Source organism: Emydura macquarii, unplaced genomic scaffold (genome assembly GCF_026122565.2).
Source record: "Emydura macquarii macquarii isolate MOO-44397 ecotype Brisbane River unplaced genomic scaffold, CSIRO-AGI_Emac_v2 contig_3220, whole genome shotgun sequence".
NCBI classification, from domain to species: domain Eukaryota; kingdom Metazoa; phylum Chordata; order Testudines; family Chelidae; genus Emydura; species Emydura macquarii.
This window is the reverse complement of record NW_027133357.1, coordinates 5,247,150-5,275,014: the sequence shown is the minus strand read 5'-3', so window position 1 is coordinate 5,275,014 and position 27,865 is coordinate 5,247,150. Positions and strand designations below refer to the sequence as shown.

Here is a 27,865-nt window from a genome sequence, read left to right as displayed (position 1 = left end):
GAGAAAGAAACTATCCAGGACTTACTTTCTTAGCTGAGGACAGGAACAAGGGGAGTCTTTTCACCTCTTTCCCCCATAAGTCTCACGGTAGCCCTGTGCTCTGGAGGAGTCACTCCAGAGCCAAAAGAAGATGAGCTTCACCCGGCGCAAAGGTTTTTACAGGCAGGAAGTAAACAAAATTTTCTGGGAGCTGCCCAGAAGGTATTCCTCGATCATTCCCGTGGGATCCGGGGCTTATGGCTCTGTATGGTGAGTGGCTCTTGGCCTTCCTTCTTTTAAGGGCCCGGGCAGGAAGGAATGGGGTGGGGGGGTGTATATAAAGCCTGGCTCAAGGGAAGAAAAATGGGAGGTCCTTAGTTGTCCTCCATTATGAAATGAATTTGCATCTTAGATGAAGGTTGTTTCCTGCCTGCCATAACTTAAATCATTTGCAGCTTGAGCAGCTGTTGCACTATATGGGTTTACTGCCCGAGGAGCTGGGCCTCCCTTACCCTAAATTAGTACCTTTCAGGGAGAGGTTGCCACGGTACAGATCACCCTCCAGGTGACAGGGACTAGAATGTCATCCCTGCTGTCTGATTTTATTTGTTCAGGCCCTTGGTTTCCTCTCGCTGATGAACAGGATAGCCAGACCCTGCTGTGCTCTGACGGAGGGGGAGGAACTAGGCAGAGCTAGTAATAGCAGAAAAAAAAAATCTGTTTCCGAGGGTGATGTTACTTCCCCAAAAAAGATTTTGGCGCTTATACAGCCTGCTTCTTGTTCCCCAAAGGGAATATGGGATTCTGCTGTTGGTCCTATATCAATATCCTGGTTTAAACTAATCCAGCAGTGACAGACTGGCACCTATTGCCAGTGAAACAATGAGTTCTGTGCCTATGAAGGGACGGGGGGGAGAGAAATAACTCCTAGTCATTGAGTCCAATCAGCTGGGCAAAGGCAGCATGTATGGGGTCAAATCCTGCTCAGTTGCATGTGTGTAAATCTAGAGTAACTCCACCGACTTTAATGAGTTACTCCCAATTTGTCCTTATGAGACCAGAATCTAGTCCATTCACCAATACATGAAGGCAAGAGAGAGATTTATTCCCTGTACTAGGTATTCTACAGGAAATATCCTGCCTGATTGTCATTACCAGGGTCATGTAACATACCCAGTTCATAGCTCTGGGACCATTGGACTTGCACCTTTGGTTAGTTACTTTTTTTGTGCATAAACTGGGTCCGAAAGATTGTTTTCTCTGCTTGTTTTTCACATTAGAAATACAGATTTTGTCTGCTTCAAAAACCACCAGGTCCCTGGAGAAAGAGTAGATTTATGGCAGCACAAGAAGGAAGAGAGGGTCACAGAAAGAGAGAGGCGTTTTCACTCCAGTTGTTTGTACTTGTATTTTGGGTCAAATCTATTGAACTTCATTAACCAATTCTCCAAAGTGTTCATCTCTGTTAACAATTCAGCACCTCCATGAGGGAAGACCAGACTTGCTATTTTGGGACATTTATGAAGGTTTAAAAAAAAAACCAAAAATAAGGGTTGAGCCAAGAGGGTGGTAGAAGGAAAAGGGGAGGGGGAGAAAAGATCCTTTCAGACCACCTTTATACCGCCTAAAACAATAAGAAAACCATAAATAAAATAAACCTTTACGGCTCCCTTTAAAGGAAACAGGTCTCTAGCTCAGCTGATATGGAAACTCCCAAAGAACAGCAGCGTGTTTGCCCTAAGCTATACCCACTGGACTAAACCAGGTAGTGCCAGGAGTACATGGCTGATGAATGCTTGCTGGGTTTGGTGCTGATTCCGGATAAAGTGCAAGTGGAAGCTTGTGGAATTAGGATTTGCTGTCCTCTGGTGGGGATGTTTCTTTCTACAGTATTTATCTATTTAGGTTTCTTTTATGTGCTGTTGCAGATACTTAAAATAGACAGAAGCAAGTAAGGCCCTGAAAAATTAAGAGTAATCCCAACAGAAATTAAGTATGAAGGGGAGAAACAGCTACTCTTTCCTCACTAAATTTCACCCGAATCTGCAGACCGTACCCTTTCAGTTTTAAAAAGTTTTTACAAAGAAAATGTAATGTATCCAGTGTTGAATGTGCTGAAGTCTACAACCAAAGCCAGAAACTACAGCAGTAAAAAGAGTTCGAACTCTCCTCATTCATCTCATTGCTTCAAGGCAAGTGTGGATGCAAGGCAGTTTATGGCGCAAAAACTAAAGTTAGTGCAAAAGTTTTCCTGTGTAGACAAACTCTTAGATGGCAGAATCGTTAACTCTTTATTTCACAGACTAGGAGCTGGGGAGGGTGAGAGGCTCATTCCTTCCCTCACCATATCACAGGTTGCCTGGGAATAGGAAAGCAGCCTTGGGATTTTCGGAGAGCCAAAGAGGTTATTTAAGTACCCCTCAAATTAAAACATGGCCCATCTGATCTCCCTCTTTACCCATCTCAGAATAGTAGAAGAGAAGAGATACTTAAGAAAGTCACACAGGATGTTCAAGAGCAAGAAACCATAGAAGAGCAAGATTCTCTAGAGAATTCTTTTGTTAAAATAAAATGTTTAATAATTTCTCCTGCAGATTTCACACATCTTCATAGACAAAGTTAGTTTTGGTCAGGTTACCGTGTTCTTTCTTTCTTCTGCTAACACACTCCTTTGTAAAGAATCGCTTTTATTTTCCCTTGAAAACAAGAGACAGTTTTGGAGCCAGCTGATGTCTCTTAAATTGTTATAAAACAAACAGGTAAATATTTCTAAAGGGAATTTGTTTGTTGCCGGTATGTTTTTCAATAGAAGATAGGGTTGGATCTACCCATTTGTTTGTTTTCTTTTTCAAAGGAGAATACTGTAGTTTGTAACCAGGGTTTTTTATTTTGTAAAGAGAAACTGCTGCTAACATTTTTTTTAATGGGAAGTGGCAGACTTGATTGGTTCCAGACAGTTGATTATAAGGCTTTTTCCCTTCAGTTCACTTTGCTGTAGCCAAATGTCACCTCTCCAGAGCAAGAAATAAAGGCAGGGTACACAAAATTTCATGTCATGCTGCTTGTCCTATTGCACTCACTAGGGTCCTATTGAAACTTTCCCTTCCAGCACATAAATTATGCTCCTGGGTTATCCCAACTTCAGTAATGATGTTACTGCCTCTTTCATCTATTTCAACTCTTCCTTCATTTTCACTGACCGAATTATTCGCTACTCATGCTCCATCTACAACTGGATCAGAATCTCATTAAAACAGTCAAATGATGAGCCAATGCTCAAGTCAGTACTATCCTCAAGAGACATTAGTTCTTGAACTTATTGAGCAGGAACAGATATTCTGCTGCACACATGGGTATCAGACTAGCAGCCTTGTGCCTCACTCCATCAAATATGTTCGATTGCAAAGGAAGACTCTCTTCAGCAAGCGTAACTTACTGGGCATCTTACTCAGATGTGCAAAAAGGAGTCTTCTGCAAGTATTATGTACTTTTTGGGCAACATTTTTGGGTGAGCATGAATCTAAAAAGTTGGGGATCCTAATGCCACCTTTGCTAAAATTTTTAAAGTCTAGCATGTATTCTTAGATCACAGCAAATCCACATCACAAGTGCAGAGCTTACAAAGAACTTTGTGGTGGGCACTAATAGAGGTTCTGTTATTGGCAGTCAGGTTAACGGAGAGAATCTGTATAAAAACCATACAGGCACTTCCTTCCCTCAGCTGCTGCAACATTCTATTTCATACTCACAATGATGACAGTCCCATCAGAGACTGACCTACCTCAGGATCATGCAAACCCTGAGTGAGATTTCTTATGTAGGAGTTGACACTGCTGATAAGGAGAATCATCTCAAATCTGGTTCCAAAAATACAAAGTACACAAGCAAAACTATTCATCTGATTGAGTGTATTGGATAAGAAGTGACACTTACAAAACTTTGAATTGTTGGCGCATTTCATATATGTGATTTGCTGATGAAACTACTGAGAACAGCTGCGAGGAACAAATGACCCTTTGCTGAAGGTACGTGCACAATGCATCATCCGAGAAGATTTCCTTCAGTCCACAAAATTCAGTGGTGGGATTGGATGAAATGAAGCAGAGACATTGACTGAGCTAAACTGTAGGGGTGGATATCTGTGAATTTAGGGGTTGGGGCTTTGATGATGGAATTGGTTCAACAAATGGGTGCTTTACTGGAGTTTAGGTGCTTATTTGCAGTGAGTTTCCAGTTGCACTGTATGTTCATTGTGTAGATCACTGTCTGTGCGTGGTGACTAGTGAGTCCAGCGAAGTTAAATTGCAAACACCATTCATCAGTAAACCAGCCAAAGGAGTGTCCCATCTGGAACATTGAGACATAATACTTCTAAGCAAGCACATAAATGGCTCTGCTATTTGGGATGAAAAAGCAAGTAAGTGATGCCATATATTTACTCCTTGTAGCTTCAAAGCTCATCTCTTTCACCATCAGAAGTTGATCCAATAAAAGTTATCACCTCCCCCACCTTGTCTCTCTAATAAGTAGGGGCCAACATGGCTACAGCACTGCAGACCATATATTTACTGACAGTTAACTAGTTAATGTTATTTTACACACACACTATGCGTACACAAAATATTGGAACACACGGGAAGGTGCAGATATCTCCTTCATGCTTTACCGAGTAGAGTTAGCGTTCTTGTGTGAGGCAAAGCGTTCAGACTGGATTCCAGTGCACCACAACTGGTCTACTTGTGGCTAACGAGTGAATGGAGTGGTGTAACAGAGCTTTCAAGACTTGAGAATGAATATGACAAACTTTTCAAGAGCAAAACAAATGGGAAATGATGCTGATCTAGACTTTCCGCTGCCCCATATTGTTGCCCAGCGATAAAACAGCAGCAACCACCATTTGACCTCCATGTGTACAGCATTAGACAATTATCTGCTATTTCTTCCATTGATGGATGCTTTGACGTTGCAGCTAAAGGGCAGAGTCGGAGCAGACAGTAAGTTTTACAGCTTTGCTGCCTACGTACATCAGCTAATGCAATACAGTGCACGTCAGCCACCAGCCGCTACTTGTATAGTGTTTATCTGATGATAAAGATCGAGGGCCAGGTTCACAAAGATATTTGGGCAAACAGAGATGCAGACAGGTGCTTAATGGGATTTACAGAACACCAATCTGCATCTTTGGGTACCTAAATACAGTTGTAAATCTGGTCCATTGTCTCTATTCAGTGCCAGCAACAGAGGAGACGTTGGCAAAGATAGTTGGCCATACTCAATCTCATTAACACAACTCAATGAATCCCAATGTTCTTTCACAGCGCCCATGCATTGTGAAGGATGTTTGTTACTCTGCTTGTGCCAAGGCTGCTGGGGCATGCTCTTTTCACTCTTCCTTTCCTGAAAAGTCTCAATAAACTGCAATGATTGAGAACAATTCTGAATGGAGTAATTCTGATGCTGATGCATCCAGAGCTGGTCCGAGACATAGACAGACTGAATGAAAATGCTACTGCCTTCTTTGCAGGTCAGCCTGGATCTTGGAAAATTGCTTGTCTGAACCATTCGCTATTACACAACTACTGTGGTTTATAATCAGTTAATTTGCATAGTGGTTCCCTCCACAACCACCCTTGGAAATCCTAGAGCCACCACTAGTCACCAACGAAAGAGTAGAGGCTGTAGCCAGTTAGTATGTGTGGTTGAGTGCTGGGAGGGAGTGACAATCTCCTTGCGAAGGTGGTAAGAGAAAAGGGACCATCTGGTTTTAAACAGGAACTGGATATGGGATGAAGTGTGCAATGTGATAACACTGACATTCACACGGGTTTGGTCATGCTGCCCCACTAACTGTCACAATAGGAAATATATGTTGATTTACAGCTCTCCCAGTGATGGGAAATGCACAGCCAGACAAGGAGGCTTGGGCTGGAAAGCCCTGCCTTCTTCTCTTCCTTCAAGAGGCAGCAGCCGGAAGCTGTCAGCCATAAAGCACAAGTAACCTTCCACAGAAGCCGAGGGTTGGCTGGCCCAGCGAGGTCTGATGCAGTTCAGTCCTCTTCAGATGCTTCCATCTTGAAACACTCGGGAGAATCTGAAGAATCATAGCAGTCTCTGGAAGACACCTGCTGGCTTTTCTTCCCATCCCTTTGCCGGTTACATCGAAGGCCTGCCTTCTTTGCAACTCGGCCATGGAACTTTGAGAGAAGAGGTGTCCCCCTAACAGGAGGCACTGAATTGCTTCATATGGAGAAATAAATAGCAAATATGACTTGGGGAGTCTCATGCAATCTTGACAGCAAAGTGTGAATCCTGGTTCCGACACTGACTCTCTGTTGTCCTTATTGCATCAGTTTCATAGCTATCGAATGGGGGATACCTACCCACCCTATAGGTTTGTTGTGAGCATTCATTTAGTAATATTTATACTGTGTGTGAACATGAAAAGCATTATCAAGTGCTAAATACTATTAACTTTCTAAAAAAAACCCTGTATATACTGTTAATACCAAATGTGTAGCACATACTACTTTCATATTCAGAGCACTTGACAAACCTAATCAAATTAATTCATAGATTTTAAGGCCTTGAGATACCATTATGAACATCTAATCTGACCTCCTGCATAACACAGGCCAGTGAATTCCACCTGGTAATTTCTGCATCAAGCCCATCAATTCTGTTTGAGCTAAAGCATGTGTTTTAGAAAGACATCCAAGTCTTGATTTCAAATGAGAGAGTATCCACCACATCCCTAAGTAAGTTGTTCCAGTGGTTAATTAAATTACTTGCATATTCACCCCCACTTTGAGGTAGGCAGGTATTATTAGAGCTGGGTGGGAAACTGTTTTCTGTCCCATGAAAATTACAGATTTCAAAAAAATTTCCATCCTGAATCAAGATGAAAAGTTGAAATCTTGAAAATGTTCACAAACTATGGGGGTTAAAAATAGAAATTGTTGATGAAGCGGCATTTTCTGATTTAAAAAATAAATGCTTTTTGAAAAAGTTCCCGATTTGCTCACTTATCCCCATGTTCCATAGTGGAAAACTAAAGCAGAGATTAAATGGCTCACGAGTAATAATAATAGCATGCTGTGAGTCGGTGCAGAGCTAGGAACATAGAATCTAGGATTCTTGACTCTCAGTCCTGTATTCTAACCACTAGAAAACACACCCATCTGGACCTTGTCTTCAGCTAAAGCTGATGTGCCCTGTGTTTTCATTAGTTTAGTAAAAGAATCTGACCTACAGGCTGTGCACTGGCTTTATTCCTAAATATTTGCAGCTCCAAATATCCAGCATGCTGGGAAATCAAATCAAGCAGCATATCCTTTCAAAAAGGGGATAGTCATGGATTCTTGACCTTCCGGCGCTTTGCTCCACAGTGCAGTGGGGGGCAGGAGGGAGGGCTGACTCTCTCCAAGCAATAACAGCATCCTGGAAGATTCACAGAAAGGGAGGAAAGCATAATTTGGTCTCTGTAGGTTTCCCCTCCTACAAACACACACCCATTCTTCTATTCCCAAATTTCAGAAATCCTGAGCAGACAAGTGCAGGGCAAGGGCATAGAGGGAGAGAATCAGAGGTTGCGAACTATGAAGTGAAGTCAGCTGGGTTCTCAAGAGCCCATTAGCTCAGAAGGAAAGGGAGAAGTGCGAGAACTGGGTCTCAGACCCAATGGAAGGACACAGGTCAGGATGAGGTCATAGGTCAGGAGGAGGTTAGCCCTGACCCCCAAGCATTTGTCTTCAAATTACCCCCCATTTGTCTAGCATCAGCACATTTTCACTGGCTGGAGTAATATAGGTAGTGCTACTGTAACTGACCATGGGCATTTTAATCACTGTGTCACCTAACCTCCCTCAGAGCAGATCTAGCTGGTTAAAATATTGATAGTAGCCTGTTTTTACCAGAGATGCCGTAGAAAAATTTGAAGTACAATGCTAGTGTCCACCAATTGTATTTCCATGTACAGTGTGGAAAGATCAAGGGAAAATGGCCCTGTTTCCTTGATCAGCTCTGGACTCCAGAATCCAATCCATCCCTTTTAGGACACTTATTGGATGAACATTGCAAAGTCCATTAAAACTCATTGCCTAACTCCCAACTGGTTTTATCTGTTTGCCACAGTTCAGCCATAGATAAGAAGACAGGGGAGAAAGTGGCCATCAAGAAGCTGTGCCGACCATTCCAGTCTGAGATCTTCGCCAAGCGAGCATACAGGGAGCTCATGCTGCTGAAGCACATGCAACATGAGAACGTGAGTACCACCTTTCTCCTGGCAGATCCACAGGGCGGGCTACAGAGCTGCTCCCACTGAGTTACTGTAAGATCAAGTGAGAGTGACTTCGGGAAGCCCACCCTGATGGGTGGACAGGGACCCATCCTCTTTGGAGTTTAGAGGAGAATTCAGTTTCCATGTTTATTCAGTCCTGGGTTCTTTGTCTCTCCCACTCTCCCATTGCTCCAACAGTGGAGTTGGACTTGCAGCACAGACAAGTGTAATGGGCTGTCTAGTCTGTCTGAAAGAGGGGAAATAGCCTTAAAGCCTGCTGAAGAGAGTCTAAATCCCTCACATGGAATCCTAAAGTGTCACTAATCTGGCACTCTTGAGTTGCAAGCTGTTACAGAGAACATTGCTCTTCTAGCGTGTGTATCTTCCAGTCTGACGTTCTGAACCCATTTATCCTGCAGGTCATTGGGTTGCTTGATGTCTTCACCTCAGCCACCTCCTTCCATGGATTTCAGGACTTGTAAGTTTGTAGGGGGTTTTGCCAAGTGTTTTGCATTTCATATAGTTTCAGTCATTGTCCAGGACAACTGCAGATTTAGCACTTGAAGGAATTTTATATCATGCTGAGAAGCATCCCGTGAGTTGACTTGAAAACAGGTCAATCTACAGCCAGAGATCCCTGAATAAATTTATACTAGGAAGGTCAGAAGCACAGATCAGCTCCAGTTGCTGAAATTCCTGAAGGAAATAGAAGCAAACAGCTCATACACATCATATTCTGGGAACATGTATCAGACGTACGGATTTATTTCTGTAAACACCTGAAACTGGCACCTAGCTATAATGTGATGGGCACAGTAGACATTCCTAAGATAGAACGGTACAGGTTAGTGTAGTGATTTACATGTAATGTCGGTGTATGAAGAGGGCACAGGAACAATACAAAATTATTTGTCAGATCCTAGACTACTAAAACGGAAAGGATTTTAAACATCTAATTTCCTTTTCACCTTTTGTGTTGGGCTTTTTGCGTTTCCTGCAGCTTGGATGGTGAAGCTGCACTGGCCAGGGTTGAGGCAATGTGGGCACAAGTTTGGGATCTGAGACAGTAGTTTTGCAAAATCTCCTTTAAAAATCCACAAGATATTTCAGCCACGTGATTTGCACATTGCTGATGATCTAAGACTTTAAAGCTATGAACAGTGTGCGCTCTTTCTCTCTCTCTTTCTCATATTTGGTATCTTGCAATGGGTACCACAAGTAGGCCTGATTTTCCAAATTCAGGAGAGTAGAAATGGCAATTTTCAGAGCAGATAGCAACTTTAACTTCCTCACTGGTTGTCTTAGGCCTGGTCTACACTACAGATTTTGTCAACCAAAGCCAGCAAAGGCTTTTTGCGCCTAAACAGTGGTGGTGTACACACTGCAATCCCCTTCTCCCGCTGCCACCGCCTACCCTACTCCCCTGATTTTGTGACAAAATAAAGCCACCTTGATGAGAGGTGCAGAGCTTTTTGCACCAAACTTTTAGCGTCAAAGTGTCAGTGTGGACACCGTGTTTGGTTGTGTCGTTGTCCGTGGTCTCCAGGAAGTGTCTCACAATGCCCATCCTGACCGCTCTGGTCATCAGTTTGAACTCCTCTGCTCTGCAGCCATTCGCCCCGACCCCTTTAAAGTCCTCAGAATTTTTTAAATCCCACTTCCTGCTTGGTCGGCGTGGAGAGCTCACATCTCATCTTCCCAGCTGGCCATGGCGGCTCTATGCACCAAACGCTCTCCCGTTTGCAGCACACCAGAGCTTCTGGATCTGATCAGCGTTTTGAGATAGGAAGCTGTGCAGTCCCAGCTCTGCTCCAGCCAAAGGAACTTCAATATGTATGGTCAAATTTCTCAGTACTGTGCAAAAATCAAGGACCTGTGGGAGGGGTACCAGAAGGCTAGGGAGTCAAACCGTCGCTCTGATGCAGAGCCCAAGACCTACCGCTTCTATAAGGAGCTGGAAACCATCCTCAGTGGTGGCCTGACTTCCACTGCCAAGAGACCCGTGGATACCTCTGCGGGCCTGGAGACAGTGGACACCGGACTCAACACCGATGAAGTAGTTGTGGACAAGGAGGTCGAATTGGAGGATGATGCGGAGCAGGGGACCAGGTTGTTTGGTGACATGAGCAGCCAGGATCTCTTCTCGACACCGGAGGGTTCGAGCCAGTCCCAGCCCTCCAGCTCTGGTGTGCAGGATGCAAGAGAGTGGAGCTAGGGTAAATGATTTTTTTTTAGCTGATGCTGCCCGGTTACATGAGGTACAGCTGTCCTTTCTTTGCTTTGTTGCATTATCCAGCTGGTTGAAGGAATAGAAATGCACAAGAGTAGCTGTGTTTGCATGGGTTTCCCATTCTTCTGTGCAGCTAGGTAGTGCGGTGGAAAAGTGTGTTAATGCACACCAAGATTTCACGGGAATCCTCCAGAGAGATCTCTAGGAAACTCCTGGAGGCACTCGCCAATCCTTTGCCGGAGATTCCTCAGCAGAACTGCTTTGTTTCTTTCCCCGTTGTAGGGGGGAAAGCGGCATACAAGCCCTGTTGCAGGGACCAAAAGGCGAGCAGCATAGGGACCTGGTTTGAAGACACTCACATGGAGGAGATGCACCCTAGAATCCCTGCTTACTCTCAGGAGTGAGATATTGGCTTCTATGGCTTCCGCCTATGGAAATGGTGGCACAATTTGAAATTTTGTCCCTATCTACTTGCATCAATACCCCAAACAATCACCTTTTCCCCAGCTTGAGTGTCCCTTCCTTCTGGGCACAACTCACCATGTCCTGGGTGATTGTCGAGCTGTGCGCTTGGCAGGGAACAGTAAGAAAAGTGTATTTTACAGTTATGAATCAATGCTGTTATTGCACTGACAATCATGCTTCTGTTGTGCTTCTGCAGATGTGGCCTTGAGGGGAAACCCCTCCACATCTGCCAAGCACCTGTGGCTGATAATAAAACAATCACAGAGAAGCAAAGAGGAGATGTTCCAAGAACTCTTCCAGTCCTGTGAGGTGGGAAAAAAGGGCCCGGAGACACACGGTGTCTGAAAATTAAAAAATTGATAGAGGAAGGAAAACCAGGATCAAGGGATAGCAGGTCATGAGTGCATGATAAAAGCCATGGAAGAGCAGACAGAGCTGCAAAAGTCACTAATAATGCTGCAGACTGAATGTGCTAAGTAAGATGATGATGTTTATGTTCATGTGTTAGATGTGTAGTGGAAGTTATGGATATGTTTGATATAGTGTATTTCAAATTGTGCTGTGTCTGGGCGACACCCCAGACAGGATGGCTGCAGCACTAGCCTGCTTAATGGCCCATTAAGAAATTCACAGGTACAAGGGGCCAAAGGGGAGAAGCCAGGGGTAAACCTGATGAGTCACCAGGACTTACTCATGTGACTCTGGACTCCATCTTATTCCTGTAAAATTCCACAAGCAGCATGGAAAAAGCCACAGGACATAAAAGGAAGCTGCACGACGTCCATTTTGTCTTTAGTCTTCAGCCCACCTCTGGACCAACTCATCTACAACTGAACTGAACTGAAGCTGTGAAACAAAGGCTGAGACCCATCCAGGTACTGGATGTACACCAGAGGGACTATACAAGCCTGCAAACTCCACAATTCTACCAGAAACCTGATACATATGGACTTTCAAATCACTTGTATGTATCTGATTGCTTTAATCCTTTAACATTTCTCTTATAGTTTGTTTCCTTCTTTTTATAATAAACCTTTAGTTTCAGTTACTAAAGGATTGGCTGGCAGCGTGGTATTTTGGGTAAGATCCAAACTTCTATTGATCTGGTACTGTGGCTGACCCTTTGGGGTCAGGAGAAACCTTTTTGGTAAAGAGCATAGAGTTTTAAATAACTGATCTCTTTACTGGACCTAGTGGCCAATTGGGAGCCAGAGACTGAAATGCAGTAAAGGGGGCTGTGTATGTTTTTATTGTGGCTTCTTGATAACCAGTGTGGGGAATCAGAAGCACTGTTTGTGGCTGGTTGGGAAGCCTGACTTCAGCGTCACCTACCAGTGCTGGGAGAATCTGCCGTCCTTTTACAGCCTGCCCTGACCTTGGCATTTTCAGGTGGCTACTCTAGGCATGGACGGGTCATATGTCCCATCTATCGCCCTGCCACAGTTAAGGAATCCGTTCGCTGTGGAGCCATCAACTATTTCCCACACATTTCCAAGACTTGCAGTCCTTCGTAGCTAAATGTGATTAATGGCTCTGCACACTTGCGATAACACAGCACCAACAGTGGACTTCCTGACTCCAAACTTATGAGTAACCAACCAGTAGCAGTCTGGAGTTGCCAACTTCCACACAGCGATCACCATGTGCTTCTCCACTGAGAAGACAGCTCTCATTCTGGTATCCTTGCACCGCAGGTCACGGGCGAGCTCCTCACAGAGTTCCATGAAGGTGGCTTTGTGCATTCGAAAGTTCTGCAGCCACCGCTCGTCATCCCAGAGGGGCATAATGATGTGATCTCACCACTCGGTGCTTGTTTCATGCGCCCAAATGTGGCGGTGCACCGTGTGCAGATGCTCTAGGAATGCAAACAGTAATCTGGTGTTGTGTGTATGCATAGCACACAGCAGGTCAGGCACCTCAGATTCCTGTTCTGATTAGGAGCTCATGATATACAGCATGACCAGCCGTGATGTGTTCAGAACATTGACAGCAACAGTAGCAGTGCAGGATCCATCCTTTCAGATAGAGATGGCAGGCTCTCCGGAAACTGGGGCTGTTGAAAAATGCCGCAAAATGCAGTCAGAAACCCATGGAATGATGGGACGGAAAACACTGCATCATGGTAAGTTGAGCCCACCCCCATTATGCACTATGATCCATTCAGCCTTCCCACAATTCCGAGCAGAACAAGGTGGCGAGTTGCACAGTGGGTTAGCTGCCCCCAGTGCATTGCTCTCACTGTCGATGGTAGAGCACCAAGTGTAGACACGCTTCGGCGACACAATGAGTGCTGTGTGGACAGGCACACGCGTTGTCATTATAGTGCTTTTTGATCATTGCTGTAACTTGCATCGACAATAGTTTCTAGTGTAGACAAGGCCTTAGTTAGCCAGTGACACACTTAAGTTTGCTGCAACTGATCTGATCTTCATAGCGAGAACAAGGCTAGCATGGCTCCCTGTGTTTTTCTCCTAGACTCAGGGCCTTATCTTACTGCCTTTTAGCTACCTGGTGATGCCGTACATGCGGACAGATTTACAAAAGATCATGGGACATGAGTTCAGTGATGAAAAGATCCAGTACCTGGTCTACCAAATGCTGAAAGGGTTGAAGGTAGGTTGATCTGGAATAGCTAAAAGCAAGAACTGGGTTCTGACAGATCTACACATTGAGTCACTGGGTCTCCCTTAGGAGTAGACCTTGCTTTGTATTATCCCTGAGTGGACCCTTAAATTATGGACAGACTAACCTATAGAATCATCATCCTTATAATATAATTCATGTCTCCGTGCTTATTCCTTGAAAAGTCATTTTTCCTGCTGAACTAATCTGGATCTACAACACATCAATGAGAAGTAGAGTTGGGTAGGAAATGGTTATCATGTCCCATGAAACTTTGAGATTTCAAGTGTTTTCTTGCTCTGCAATGGGGTGAAACTAAGACTTTTCAAAGTTTTTCATGAAAAACCAGAGAGCGAGTCCCACCAGAATAGCCCATAGCCCAGCGTTTAGAGCAGTCCTAGCTACTGCGGGGTTGGCTATTCTGGGGTAGGTCTCTTTGGTTTTCCATCCTGAGAAACCTTCCCTGACAACAGTTTCATTGAAACTGGTATGTTTCCACACAAAGATTTAGTTTTGACAAATTATTTTCTGACCCAAAAAAGGTTAATTGAAAAATTCTTTACCCGCTTTCATTGAAAGCTCATACTTTAGAGGTGTCAGGGGGTGGCTTTGGTTTTCATATTGGTCAGCAGGTGACTGAACCAATTCAATCAATCATAGGTCATGCAATTTCTTGCTAAGAAGGCAGTTGGCTTGCTCTGTTCAGCTCACCAGAGCACGAGATTCCTTAGCAAAACTAACAATGGTGGCAAAGGCTTTTAGCTAGTGGAGGTTCATGTTGGTTCCCTCGTTCTGTTTGCTTTAAGAGAAAACCCATGGAATGCAATTTTCTCACTTACTATGAGCCAGGAATGTCAATTTTTAAACTGACAAGGAGGAAGGGGAGTGGTAAAAGACAACCCCTCGTAACACTGAACTGTAGAAATAATGCATTAATAATACTTCACACTATAGTGCGCTCCAGTTAAAATTCTCTCAGTGCTTTACAAGCATTCAGGAATTAAGCTCCATAACGTCTCTGTCCCCGATCACTGTGAAAGCCAGATGGGGGAAACCAGTGCACAAAGAAGTTAATGACTTGCCCAAAATCACATAGCAAGGCAAGTCTGGGGAGAGGTTTGACTAGAACCTATATCTCAACTCCTAATCTTGTGCTTTAGCCACAAGACTCTGCTTCCTTCCTATATGACTTGACAGGCAGAAATAACCACAACTCATGCAATTTAGTGATTACTTCCTTCTTATGATGAGCCTTTGCCTACCCACTAGATACATTTAAGGCTTCTAAGATTATAATTAATTTAAGTAACTTTCACACCGTACCCGCTATGCCTCTTCAGACAGTGCTCTAATTCCAGCCGTTATAAGGAGTGTAGTGTAAGGAATGGATTTCACTTGGGTTTCTAGCAGCAATTTTCTTCTTCCTCATATTTGTGACCCATGCTGTACAGCCACAGAATTGGAGCAAGGATTCTGCAGAGGAAGAATTCAAGTTGCTTTGGGTCTCCGTAAAAAGGCTCTATTGATAACATACGTTTCACCTATAGGGAAGTGAAAGATTTGCTTGCTAGGGGTCACACTGTGGCTTCTCTTTTTATTGCAGTACATTCATTCGGCTGGAATCATTCACCGGGTAAGTTGACGCGCACTGTTACTCTGGTTTTATTTCTGTTCTCTGAGAAAAGCACAACTCAGCCAGAAAGTTCACAGCTTCTCCTGTGCCCTTAAGCATCATCTCACTAAGAGCCTCGGCCTTAAGTTCTCCCTAAATTAAGCCCCCCTTCTCTTTTGCTGACTCACTCACTCCCTTCCTTCCTACCTACCTACATGTGCCTGGATTTGCTCTGTGGGCAATGCAATATTTTGCAAGAGCCTGTGAAGCATTTTGTGATGCTTCCTGAATGAAAGATGCTTCAGAAAAGAAAATAATCCTTGTAACTACTCGGTGGTGCTGAACAGTGTAGCAGGCATGTTGTGTCTACTGCTGTGGCAAGGGTGGATTCGGGATGCAATGATACAACCCACCAAGGGCCAATCTGAGATGTGACAGAGTCTTCTGTTGTTGAACTGCAATCCTCTTTGTGTCCTGATTGATCTGATCTCATCTGCTGCAGGACTTGAAGCCAGGCAATCTTGCTGTGAACGAAGACTGTGAACTAAAGGTAGGAATGAAGGTGCTACTTCACATCTTGTGAAACATGCAGCATGTTGGGCTGCTGGTGAAATGCTCTGAGTGCATGAGTCCTGATGTTAATGCACCATTGTGGCTCCTTTGCATCCTGAGACCCCATGTCAGCAAGGTATGTAAGCCCGTGTCTGCTGAATCAGTGGGATTATTCATGTGCTTGAAGTTAGGACATGCTTCAGTACCTTGCTGAATTGGGGCCTGAGGTGGAGTGAACCTCCGGGCACTGATGCGGTTCCTACTGCCCACTGAGGTTCCCAGCAGTACCTTACATAAACTCAACACCCTAGGGCCAGATCTATATTAAGAATATAACCCAAGGATGGTAACTGAGGGCAGCCACGCTTCCCTTGTGCTCCCATCAGCTAGAATTGAAGACCTATTGAAGACAAAGCCCTTTTCAACACCTGGTGGAAAAGACTTGTGAGAGCCCTAGTGGAAGGAAGGGCCTGTTTTCTGGGAAGTCTTAAAAGCAATTTGGCCATGCTAAAGGTCAGGTCAAACCATTTCCAGCTCCCGCTGGAGGAACAGTGTTAACAACAGGACAGTTTTGTAGAAGAGAGGTGGGGTCTTGCTGGCCTTGGAGAGTGGCTTGGCTTTAAAGCACACAGAACAGTCCGGTGAAAAACAAGAACATACGTTTCAGGGAAGGTGGTAATCCTATAGGTCACACACGCTACAGATTCCTTCTGAGGGGCTTCAGGCCACCACTAGTTTTGCAGCCTGGCTGTAATTCACAGTGCAATTAAGACGAACCTATTAGCTGTTTGAACCATCTCTGGGGTGGCTCTAGTGAAGCTGTAGCTATCCGATAGGATCCCCTTCATTTCCTCATGGAAACAGATTCTCTTTTGCCTGCAGGATCTCTTTTTCCTTCCCTCACCATCTCCCTCCTCCGTTGATCTGTAGATCTTGGACTTTGGCTTGGCGAGACACACAGATGCTGAGATGACTGGCTATGTTGTGACGCGTTGGTATAGAGCACCAGAAGTCATTCTGAACTGGATGCATTACAACCAGACCGGTGAGTTAAATCACTTCATCTGTGGCTCTCTGGGGATCACCAGTGCCACCCCCTCGGGAGGGTTAGTATGGATCACACCCAACCCTCCTCCATCCGCTGTTAAGCTGAGAAGGAACAAAAAGCACCTGATCTCCAGCAGTGGTCATGAGGCTTCCTGCTAATCACGCATTAGAAGACTGCTTCACCCAAGCCATCACCATCAGAAGAGATGAAACCCAAGGTTGTAGTAACCCAGAAACTACAGCTGGTGGGGGAGGAGGCTAAAGGTGGAAGCAAAACCAAGCTAATGACTATAACTCAGCAGATGTTACTGCAGGCCTCCAAAGCAGGACAAATCCCCTGTATGTTTCCTCCCCTCCCAGCCTGGTTCCTTTCTCATGCTTCTCTTGGTTTCTTCCTGAACAGTCGACATCTGGTCCGTTGGTTGTATCATGGCAGAAATGCTGACTGGGAAAACTCTGTTTAAAGGAAAAGATTGTATCCTTTCAAATTGCGGCAAACTCCTCTGAGGTGGACTGAAGCCCTCTAACTGGGGAATGACTGAAATGGACACTCTGAGTACTTGTGACTGGGTGTTTACACAGGCATGGGAGAGAGGAGGTACAGGGGGAAAGGGTGTAAACTCGGTACACTAAGAGGTAAATGCTGCCCTGTGTCCTCTTGCATGCATGCTGCCCTGAACCCGGTGGAGTCAGTGGTGTTCTGTGCTGCGGGGAGGAGCTGAGGTTACACGTGGAGGGCTCCAAACCTACTGCAGAACACAGCTCTGTGAGGGCTGCTTGCTCCCCAGGGCAGAAGGGGGCTGGAAACTGGCCTTGTGGGTCCACAGCCACATGGTTCCAACCACCAAAGTCCTGCCTACGAAGATCACAGCAGCTGGGAGCTCTTGCAGCTCTGCCGCTACATTAGGAATCCTGGAGCCACATATTCATTCTCCTTAATCCTCACAGGCCTTCCTAGCATACAGCCAACATCCTTGGGCTGTTGGCTAGCTTCCAGATTTAGCCCTAAATAACCTTTAACTCAGCCTGTCAGATCTAGATCAGCTGACCCAGATCTTGAAAGTAACCGGACTCCCAGGAGAGGAGTTTGTGCAGAAACTGGAGGACAAAGCGGTAAGAAAAACACTGAGCCTGGGGCTGTACTTCTGAATGCATTGCTGTGGAAACCACATGAAAATAAGTTATTTTTACGTTGTCTTTGAAATGTGCATGTGTGTGGTTTTTAGTAACATAAATCATCCTAACAAGGCAGTGTCCTCCGCATCTGACCCTGCCTCAGTGGTTCCTCTAACGCATTTGACTTTAAAAGAAAGTCTATTTACAAATGAGTCAAAGTATTCCTTTAAAGAGGGTAGATGGAGAATGTAGGAGTGGAAAGTCAGGACTTCTTGGTTCTGTGCCAGATGCAACTAACGATTCATTGTGTGATCTCAGGTCAGTGCTGTCCCTAGGTAGGGCATATGGGGGTGACTGCCCTGGGCCCCACATTTTGCGGGGGGCCCGCTCCAGACCTGGCAGGAGGCGGGTGGTTGCAGCCCTCCTGGCTGGGAACGGGGACCGGTCAGGAAGCGGGAGGCTGCAGCCCGCCTCCCGGCTGCATGGGGCTGGGCAGTGGCATACCAAGGGGGCCAGGCCCTCGGGTGCCGGCCTGCAGAGGGGGGCCGGGCTGGACCTTCACAATGCGCAGTGGGGGCGGGTGGCGCAGGAGGCTCTGAAGGGTGGATGGCCCTCAAAGCCTCCTGCACTCCCCACCCCCTGCACGTCGTGACGGGCCAGCCTGGTGCCCCCTCGGCTGGGGGGGTGAGGCCACCCCATCTGAGCCAGCACCAGGCTGTGGGGCTGGAGTGGGAGAGGCAGGCACCATGTGGTAGGTAAGTGCAGAGGGGGGGCGCGGCGGAGACCAGCCAGAGCCAGGCTTCGCTGCCCTGAGCAGGAGGTAAGCAGTGTGTCCCCTCCTGGTTCCTCTCACAGGTACAGACTCCCCCTCCCCGGGCCAGCTGGGGGGCAGCGCCGTCTTGTGAGAGCCAGGGACCTCTCCTGCCCTCCACGAGGAGGGGAAGGGGGCGCGGGACACATGAGGCCTGCGAGGGGGCCCAAATGCAGGCTTGACCCCTGGGCACCAGAGACCCAGGGTATGCCACTGGAGCCGGGCAGGGGCCCCACACACTTAGGGACGGCCCTGCCTGAGGCGGATCATTTCACCTCTCTGTAACCCAGTTGAGCCATCTGTAAGATTGGGATATTTTTGTACCTCACAGGGGTGTGTTGTATTATTTGTAAAAACAGTTCCTCACATGAAAGAGGCCTTAGAAATGTGGAGTCTTGGATAATTTACTACTATCCTGCTCATTGAGGCGCAGATCCGATGGACTTTCCTTCAGGCCCCTTTGTCTGACTGCAGAAAGTCTGTATGCTGTGCATTCCCGTCTCTCTTTCAGGCTAAGAAGTATATCCAGTCTCTTCCCAAGATTCCCAAAAAGGATTTATCTCTGCTTTTCCCCAAAGCCAATCCCCTGGGTAAGTCATCTTCAGTATTTCTCCCATGCCACTTTCAGTCCATTATAAGGCAGATTGTCACAACGTTCGTGGACTCCATGGGCTCTTCTTTTCCCCCAAACTTCATGACTTCTTGCCGGCTGTGTCCCTTACAGGAGGCTAATGATGCTGCTCTTGCTGACCGGCCCTCCTGGGGGTGGGGGGAATGGCGGGGGCCTGAAGATACTTAAAAATTAGGTGGCAAAACTATTTTTATTGGCATTAAAATAGCAGTTTTCTGCTGTTCTTGGTTCTTTACTCCCTCTTCTCTCCCATCCCTTAAAATAACAAGACCCATGATTTTTGGCATTTCCCCCAAACTTGTGAATTTTTTGCCATGACTGCAAACCCAGCCTTAGTCACAAACATCGCTCAGCTCCGTAGCACTTTGGTGGCAGGGAGAATGGGACGGACCTAAGTGCAGAATCTTAGCCCCTCTGTGGACTTCCGTGGCGCCTCTCCCAAGCTTGTTCTTTCCTACGGTCAAAGGAACCTAGTTCTATAAGCAAATTGAGGAGGAAACGTCTGGTCTTACACTCACTTGTGAGGACAGGACGGAGACACGCATGCAAAAGGAAGACAATCCTATACAAACCCAGTTCGCTTTTGTTTCCCAGAATCTAGAGGTCATTAGATCATGGCTGGAGTCATTAGATTCATCCTTTGTGCACCGTTTGTCAGGAGCTTGAGGGTCATGCCTAATTTGCTTAAAATGGAGCAGAGGGCACCTGCCCTCATAATTCATGTGCAGTTCACAGCATGCGATGCTCCCTCATAAACCAAGCAGCACGGCTTCTTGTCTGGAGAGAGACCACTGTGTAACGGAACCTGTAGTGTGCAGCTGCCCACACCTTCGTAAGGAACGAAGGCAGTTGCTGTTCACACTGTAAAATTGTCTGGGTTCCATTTGGCCGGCAGGATGCACTTTGGCCACAATTGGGTTCCACGATCAAGTTGCCTAGAGAAAACTAGGTGGTATCCACGGTAGTCGTGTTTAACAAAAATAAACCCTCTTTCCTTCGTTCTTTTCCCAGACCAAAGGCAGCAGGATCTCTGACAAGAGCAGAGAGAGTTGCATACTTTACTTAAGCCACTTCGTACCAGGGAAAGTATATGAATCACTTCCCAACTGTGTATCAAATATCTGTATGTTTTGATACTAAGTTGGTAAATGAAATTTGTTTACACGTTCATGGTAAAAAAAATAAGTCTCCTGCAATGAACCCTTTCCCCTAGTGGTCACAGAGGAAGGTAAGCAGAGCTCTTCAAAACTCTGAAACGTTAAAGTGGTAAAACCAAAAAGGAAATCAGCCTGACTTCAGAGCTTGCTGCCTTCCTGTTTACCCAGCCTCGTGTAGATTACTTTATAGATTACTTGGGTGGCTAACATTTGCTTTGTAAAATACTTTTGACCCACTCAACTCAGTTCAGAACTGAAGGAATTTTAAACTTGAAGTCACGTCTCATGACTGATGTCCTTGGCTCCAGGCTCAGCTTCAACAGTGACGTGAGACAGGTCTGGTTTACTTTTCCAGTAACTTGCACAACGTTGTTGTGTGTGGGTTCACAACACTGCAGGGGAAGATTTCAGTGACAGAAAAAAATCATGAGACTTTGAAACAGTTCTAGTCGTTATTTTTGTATCCCTTCCCCTTTCCATTTTTTCCAACAAAATTTAAGTTTTGGGTATAAACTACTTGATGTTGGCCTTTCGATTTTACCGCCTGTCTACTAGAAACCCTTTATATTCTTGGGCACTAGGATCATGAGCCCCAAGGCCCGCTCAGACTTTACGTACAGGACACCCTAAGTATCATTGTTTCACTCACCTAGCAAAGTATTCCTATCCTTCCGCAGCAGTGGACTTGCTCGACAAGATGCTGCAGCTGGATGTGGAAAAGCGTCTCACAGCCACGGAAGCCCTGGCCCACACATATTTTGACCAGTTCCGAGACATTGAGGAGGAGACAGAGGCCCAGCAGTCCTACGATGATTCTTTGGAGCGTGAGAAGCTTTCAATAGATGAGTGGAGAAGTAAGAGGTTTAACTTGTACGGGTTGCCACCAGTCTATCAGTACTGTGTGGAACTTCCTAGCCCTTCTCCCTATCCCATACATATGTGCTGAGTGTGCCTGATGTCACTCCCATGCCCCTATGCTGCTTCCGGCACACATGGTGTTGATGTACAGTGTCACGTCCATCCTCCTCCCCGGCCTCTAAGCACTCATTGAAGATACCTTTTGCCTACATCTTTCCAACACCTCTCCTGTCTATACAGCTATATTTTATCCTTTCTCCTCCTTTCAGCCTCCATGTGATGCATCTGAATACTGCTCCTAAGCAGCCAGAGGATGTGCCCTTATGATTATTACACTCTCTTTAGCACCCTCTAGAATCACCTGGCAATAGTTTTTTGAATACCTATTGATCTTCATTATCATGTTGTTCTTTTTCAAGGACATGCTTACAATGAGATTCAGTCCTTCAGTCCGATTGCCCGGAAGGACTCCAAGAGGCGGAGCGGTATGTCATTGTAGCAGCTGAGCTGGCCAAGGTTGGGGTTTGCTCCCCGTGCCGGGTCACAAAAGAGGATGCATATCAGGTTTTGGACCACACCATGGCCAGCTAGTTATCAACATGGGCGTGTGGAACTTCTGTGCATGTGTTGAACACATGGATATTGAATACACAAGAGTTTTGGACTTTGTTCTGTGGGAGGGAACTGTACTTGAAACATCTTTCTGTGCCAAAGATGAATGTATTTCTCATTAAAACCCCGAGTGGCAGAATTTTACCTGACGTTTTTTCATTTTGTTACTCATTTGCACCCCTTTGTAATTGGCTCCCAAATTGGTATAAAGAGTTCTGGTGTTTCACTGTTCTTTCTGACTGTTCCTTCTATGTCCTGTTTGCTTCTTTTCCAGCTCCTTTAGAAAAGCAGTTAGGATCCTTCCAGGTGGCGGCATAGTGAGTCAGGCAGGAAAACAGAGTTTATTTGAGAGGCCAATCAGCAGGTTTACTAGTTAAAGAGAGGGACAGGAAGAAAAGACTGATGGCTCTACCGCAAACTCATTATGTGAATGTTGGCAAGATCCTTAAGACTGAGTTGTCAAAAATGGCTTCTAATTTTGGGTTCCTCTATTCTTCGGTTTCCAACTTCAGACACCTAGGGCAAAGTTTTTTAACTTAGGTGTTTACATTTAGGTAACTAAATCAAAGTGGCTTGACTTTCAGAAGTGCTGTGAGATCAGCTTCAAATGAAGAGTATAATGCATAAGTACAAAGAATTGTTTTGTCTCCCGTTAATGATTCTGTAACAGATAGATATAAAAGTATGTTTTGCTCTGTAAAGTAATGTAATATATAGGTATAGAGGCAAAAACTGACAAATTAAAATGCATTTATTGAATTGTTAGATATTTGAATCTTTTTACACAGAGTTCGAAAGAAATTCAAAATACATTTTTTTTAAATTCATGCAGTTGGCAGCCTGCAGGTATCATCTTAGCTAAGCCAGGCTTTTCAATGTAGCATCAAAAAACTGTAGGCAAGGGAGCAAATATCTCTTTGTTTTCATAGATTTCCTGGCCAGAAGGGACCATCATGATCATCTAGTCTGACCTCCTGTATAACAGAGGCAATAGAATTTTCCCAAAATAATTCTTAGAGCAGATGATTTAGAAAAACATCCACTCTTGATTTAAAAATTGTCAGTGATGGAAAAGCCACCTCGTCCCTTGGTAAATTGTTCCAATGGTTAATTACTCTCACCATTAAAAATTTACGCCTTGTTTCTGATTTGAATTTTTCTAGCTTCTGCTTCCAGCCATTGGATCATGTTATACATTGCTCTGCTAAATTGAAGAGCTCATTATTAAATATTTGTTCTTAGAGACTGTGATCAAGTCATTGCTTAACCTTCTCTTGTTAAGCTAAATAGATTGAATTCTTTGAGTCTCACACTCTAAGACAGGTTTACTAATCCCGTCATCATTCTCGTGGCTCTTCCCTGAACCCTCTCCAATGTATCAACATCCTTGAACTGTGGGCTCCGGAGTGGACACAAAATTCCAGCAGTGGTTGCACCAGTGCCAAATACAGAGGTAAAATAACCTCTCTGCTCTTACTCAACATTCCCCTTTTTATGCATCCCAAGATCACATTAGCTCTTTAGGCTACAAACTCATGTTCAACTGATTATCCACCAGGACCCCAAATCATTTTCAGAGTCACCTCTTCCCAGGATAGAGTCTCCCATCCGTAAGTATGGCCTTCAGCCTTTGATCCTAGAGTTATACATTTAGCCTTATTAAAATGCACATTGTTTGCTTGCATCTAGCTTATGAAGCAATCCAGATCATTCTGAATCAGCGACCTGTCCTCTTCATTATTCAGGGTTACTGTACTGCTTCACAAGCTGGCAGCATAGGGAAAACCCACATTCACCCAATGCTATGGAATCCCAGCCCTAGAATCCTAAACAACTGGGCCGTCTATGTCTATCCACATTTACCCCATCCCCGCTTGCCTTACTACAGGGCTGGTTCATAGACACGTGCTCCTTTCACATGACCTTGTATTCCCATTCCATCAACCTGGAGAGAAGGGCCAAACTTGGCACAGGTCAGGGTGAGTCTCAGTCCTCTTACTGACAGCCAGATGTGGTAGGCTGCAGCATGGTCTCCCAAGAGAAGCAGTGGACACGCCACCATTTGGGGATAAAATTCTAGAAAATATATTGCATGAATAATAGAGTCTAAGACGGAGAATGAAGTAAATGATCCTTGACTATCTTGTTTAAAGATGTTAGCTTCTTGGTATTAAATTACCTCTCTCATTCACAATCTTTTTAAAAAATAGCATTGAAAAAAAGCTTTAAAAAAAAATTCCACATAAAAATAGTACAATTCAAGTTTTTTTTCTCCCTTGAATGGGTTAAAACTGTTTAGATTCCCCTTACTGCACTTTCCTGTCAGGTTTTGTGTTTCTCATTTGTATAAATAAATTCAAATACATTCAGTTTGCCAAACAATTCTTGGCAGCCACAATAAATTGCCTGCTCTATGAGTTACTATGCTTAAATGGGATGAGAACAGGATTCTCTTGGAAGCTCAGGTGGGGCTGGCAGACTGGATTTCATGTGCCGTTACAAAACAAACTCTGGGGTCTCTTGTTTGCAATTTTCATTTCCCAGTACTTAGCCAGGGCTGCACAATGCACACTGACAGGGCAAATACTAGGGGGGTGAGAGTTGGGGGAAGAGGGAGTGATTACACACAATGGAACAGGCCCATGCAGCTGGAGGTTTCTGGTATTCTCTGGCCCACAATCTTCTCTGCAGTGGACTGGGTTTTTCATCTGGGAATAAATAAATATTAAAATCTTTCTGTTCTTGGATGGGAGGAAGAAGAGAGAATTCTAGGTCTAAGTGAGAACATTCTAGGTATAGAATACCTGTCTGAATGTAAGTAGTTTTTTAAGAGGCACAGATATCATGGTGATAAGAACAGTATAAATATCTAAACATACACACATTGGTTTGTGAACAGCTAGTTGTCACCAGGCTAACTATCCAACCATCCAAATTCACTTCCTGGAGGAAGCTCGGATTCCCCACTTTGGACTTGCAGATACTTTCTGATTGAGCAGAAGCATCATGGGCTGTTAAGATGCGGCACCGGATGATGTTATGTATGTGTCGCTTTTCATATGACAGATTACAGACAAGTTTTTGTTTTGGATCAACACACCAAACCACAATATCTCCAGTAATAATATTTATAACATACAGCTATTTACTAATAACTGGCAGGAAGAGATGAGGGAAAATATTTACAAAAATAAAAGTAAGAAATGAAAGCCAACAGTGAGCACAGTGCTATCACATCCACCTATCCAGGTTCTTATACTGGTGTCCTTTACTGCCTACATTTAGATTTAATACAAGAATCTGTAGGCATATGCTTCAGAAACCACGATCTTTTATGATATTGTAGATGCTCGTCTCCATTAAAAGACTTTTGAAGTACATCTCATATATGCTTACACCATTTATTCTAAAGTAACATAACTGTTCTGGTTTGACCACATATATTCAAGCTAATGTCATGACCCTCTGATTTGACTGATGCTGTTAGACCTCAGAGACTAGAAGGGTTTTTCTGAGAGCTTTCCCTTTCCTTCTCTCTGCTTGGAAGTTCTCGTTGTTAATATGCTAAATAGTTAATTGCCAGAACTTCCTACATACATTAAGACCTTAAGGCTAATTTTCCCCCTCTGCAATGCTGCAGAATAGATTTCCCTCTGACAGCCATTTATTACTGCCTCTTTGAAATATGAATGAATATATTTCACTCCTACACAAAATGACCAAATATGTATTAGGATCCCCCTGAATATGTCACACTTATCTTTAAAATTCAGCTGTGGATAATAACCACAATCTTGGAAATGCAAATTGTTGAGCCAAAGTTTACGGAGGTAGCTGTAAAAGAGATGTCACCTGCAGGTTTTACTCTTAATAGGGTACAAGTGCACAGTCCTCCATAAAGCGTGATTCTCTAATGAAAACAACGAGAGTTCTGTGGCACTTTAAAGACTAACAAATTTAATTTTTATAGGCATAAGCTTTCGTGAGACTCAGCTCACTTCGTCAGATGCAGAGGTAGAATGATACAGCCTCTAATATGTCTCTAGTAAGACACCTTCCTATACCTTTGCTGATGAATGCAGGTGATTAGAGTTTGCCTGAGTGGAATCTCATATTCCCACGAATAGATTACAAATTACTGTATGTAACACTGATGTAAAGAAAAGCCCAAACAGAGATGAGGCAATGACTCATCCATGTTTAACACAGTGCCAGAAGGGTCTTCACAGATGTATCCTACCATGCCATCAGTCAGTGGATGACGTTCGCTGCCTTATCCAAGTGTTCTTGTCTACACTACAAGCACTACAGTTGTGGGGCTGCAGCTATTCTGCTGTAGCTCAGATGCTTGCTACACTGATGGAAGAGGCTTTATACTCTCACTGTAGTAAATCCACCCCTTTGAGAGGTGGTAGTTAGGTTGACGGAAGAATTCTTCCTTCAGCCTAGTGGTGTCTACCCTGGGGCTCAGGTTGGCTTACCAGCTTCTCTGCCTCATGGAGTTTCAGAGCCAGGGCCCAAGTCCAAATGGGAACGTCTACTTTGCTAATTTTAGACCTTAGCACTAGTCCTACAAGCCCGAGTCAGTTGACCCAGGCTCTGAGACTCATTGCCACGTGGGGGTGGCAGCAGATTTCTGACTCATTGCTGAAGGCAGTTCGAAGGAACAGAGCATGAATGAGTGTATGTGTGACCCTTACTGGACATTGCTATTTGAACTCCTGAACTCCTGTGCAAGGGACGCAGCTTCACAGGAAGTGGGAGCCACATGCACCGGAATTTGAAGAACCTTCATATCTTTCTTAGAATGTCCTCTGCATAGTCCCACTTAGAGGATAGTTTGGTGAGCAGTAGCCCATCAATGGAAGGTGGAACTCTGAGTCCTAACTGAACTGGGATTGAAGTAGTGCCCTACCAAACTGAGGATCCAGTCTAGATGCTAGGTCTAAGGAGCAGTGTTTTGTAAACATATGTAGCAGCCCTACAGATCTCAGTAATTGGAATGTGTCCATTGAGGTGTTATAGAGGTAGCCACTGCTCTGGTGGAATGTGATCTTATTCCAATAGGGGAAGGAATAGATACTAGCTTACAACTTTCTTCTATACACAGTCTAACCCATCTAGATAATGACTTGAAGGTATAGCCTGACCCTTACTATGAAGATAGGAATCTAAAGTTTTCTTAGCACCTAAATGATGTAACTTTGATTTCTCTATGTGAGTGTGAGGTCTAGAGAAAAAAAATTGGCCAAATGCCTGATTAATGTGGAAGTCAGATACAACCTTGGGAAATAACCTCGGGTTAGGACAAAGTACAACTTTATCCCTGTGAAAGCTGGCGAAGGGTGGATCTGCCATGAAGACATATAACTCACTCACTTACTTGGCTGATATTGTGGCTATTGTAAAAGCTGTTTTAACAGAGAGGTGGAAAAGAGAATAATCTGCCATAGACTCAAATAGAGACTTCATGAACTGCTTTAGGACTTGAGGTCCCATGATTGAACCAGGTCTCTTACTGATGGATAAATATTGGCAAGTCCCTTCATTAATCTCTTAACTATATTATGTGCAAAGACAGATTTATTATCTGTGAGTGCGTGATGTGCAACTATAGCTGCTAAATGTTCTTTCAAAGAAGATGTGGAAAGATCTGATAGCTTTAATTGAATAAATGTCCCAGAATGAATTGGACTGGTGCCTGTGGTGGATCTCTGTTTCTTGCTTATCCACCTCACAAACCTAGTCCGCTTGAGATAAGACCTTCTACCTGATTGATTTCTGGAGTTAATCAATACCTGCTGCACTTCTAAAGGGCAAGATTTTTCAATGTCTGTTAAAGTCCCATAGTCCATGCAGTCAGGTGTAGTGGGAGAGGATTCAGCAGCTGATAAATTC

General features: G+C 44.5%; 1 protein-coding gene across 1 annotated transcript; it reads left to right on the top strand.

Moving 5' to 3' along the window:
• MAPK13 (mitogen-activated protein kinase 13) lies at positions 1-22,710 on the top strand. The gene is made up of 12 exons (XM_067531875.1): positions 1-249; positions 8,110-8,239; positions 8,674-8,732; positions 13,454-13,562; positions 15,175-15,204; positions 15,686-15,733; positions 16,666-16,780; positions 17,186-17,257; positions 17,816-17,895; positions 19,221-19,299; positions 21,175-21,351; positions 21,775-22,710. Exons 1-12 carry the CDS (start codon positions 131-133, stop codon positions 21,852-21,854), a joined length of 1,098 nt encoding a protein of 365 aa, XP_067387976.1. The 5' UTR covers positions 1-130; the 3' UTR covers positions 21,855-22,710.
• Positions 22,711-27,865: the final 5,155 nt, after the last annotated feature.

Excerpts from the sequence above, each read along its gene's own strand:
- MAPK13 (XM_067531875.1), top strand. The coding sequence starts at position 131 with ATGAGCTTCACCCGGCGCAAAGGTTTTTACAGGCAGGAAGTAAACAAA. Across the intron at positions 15,734-16,665 it reads ACGAAGACTGTGAACTAAAG|ATCTTGGACTTTGGCTTGGC; the intron begins GTAGGAATGAAG and ends GTTGATCTGTAG. Across the intron at positions 19,300-21,174 it reads CCCCAAAGCCAATCCCCTGG|CAGTGGACTTGCTCGACAAG; the intron begins GTAAGTCATCTT and ends ATCCTTCCGCAG.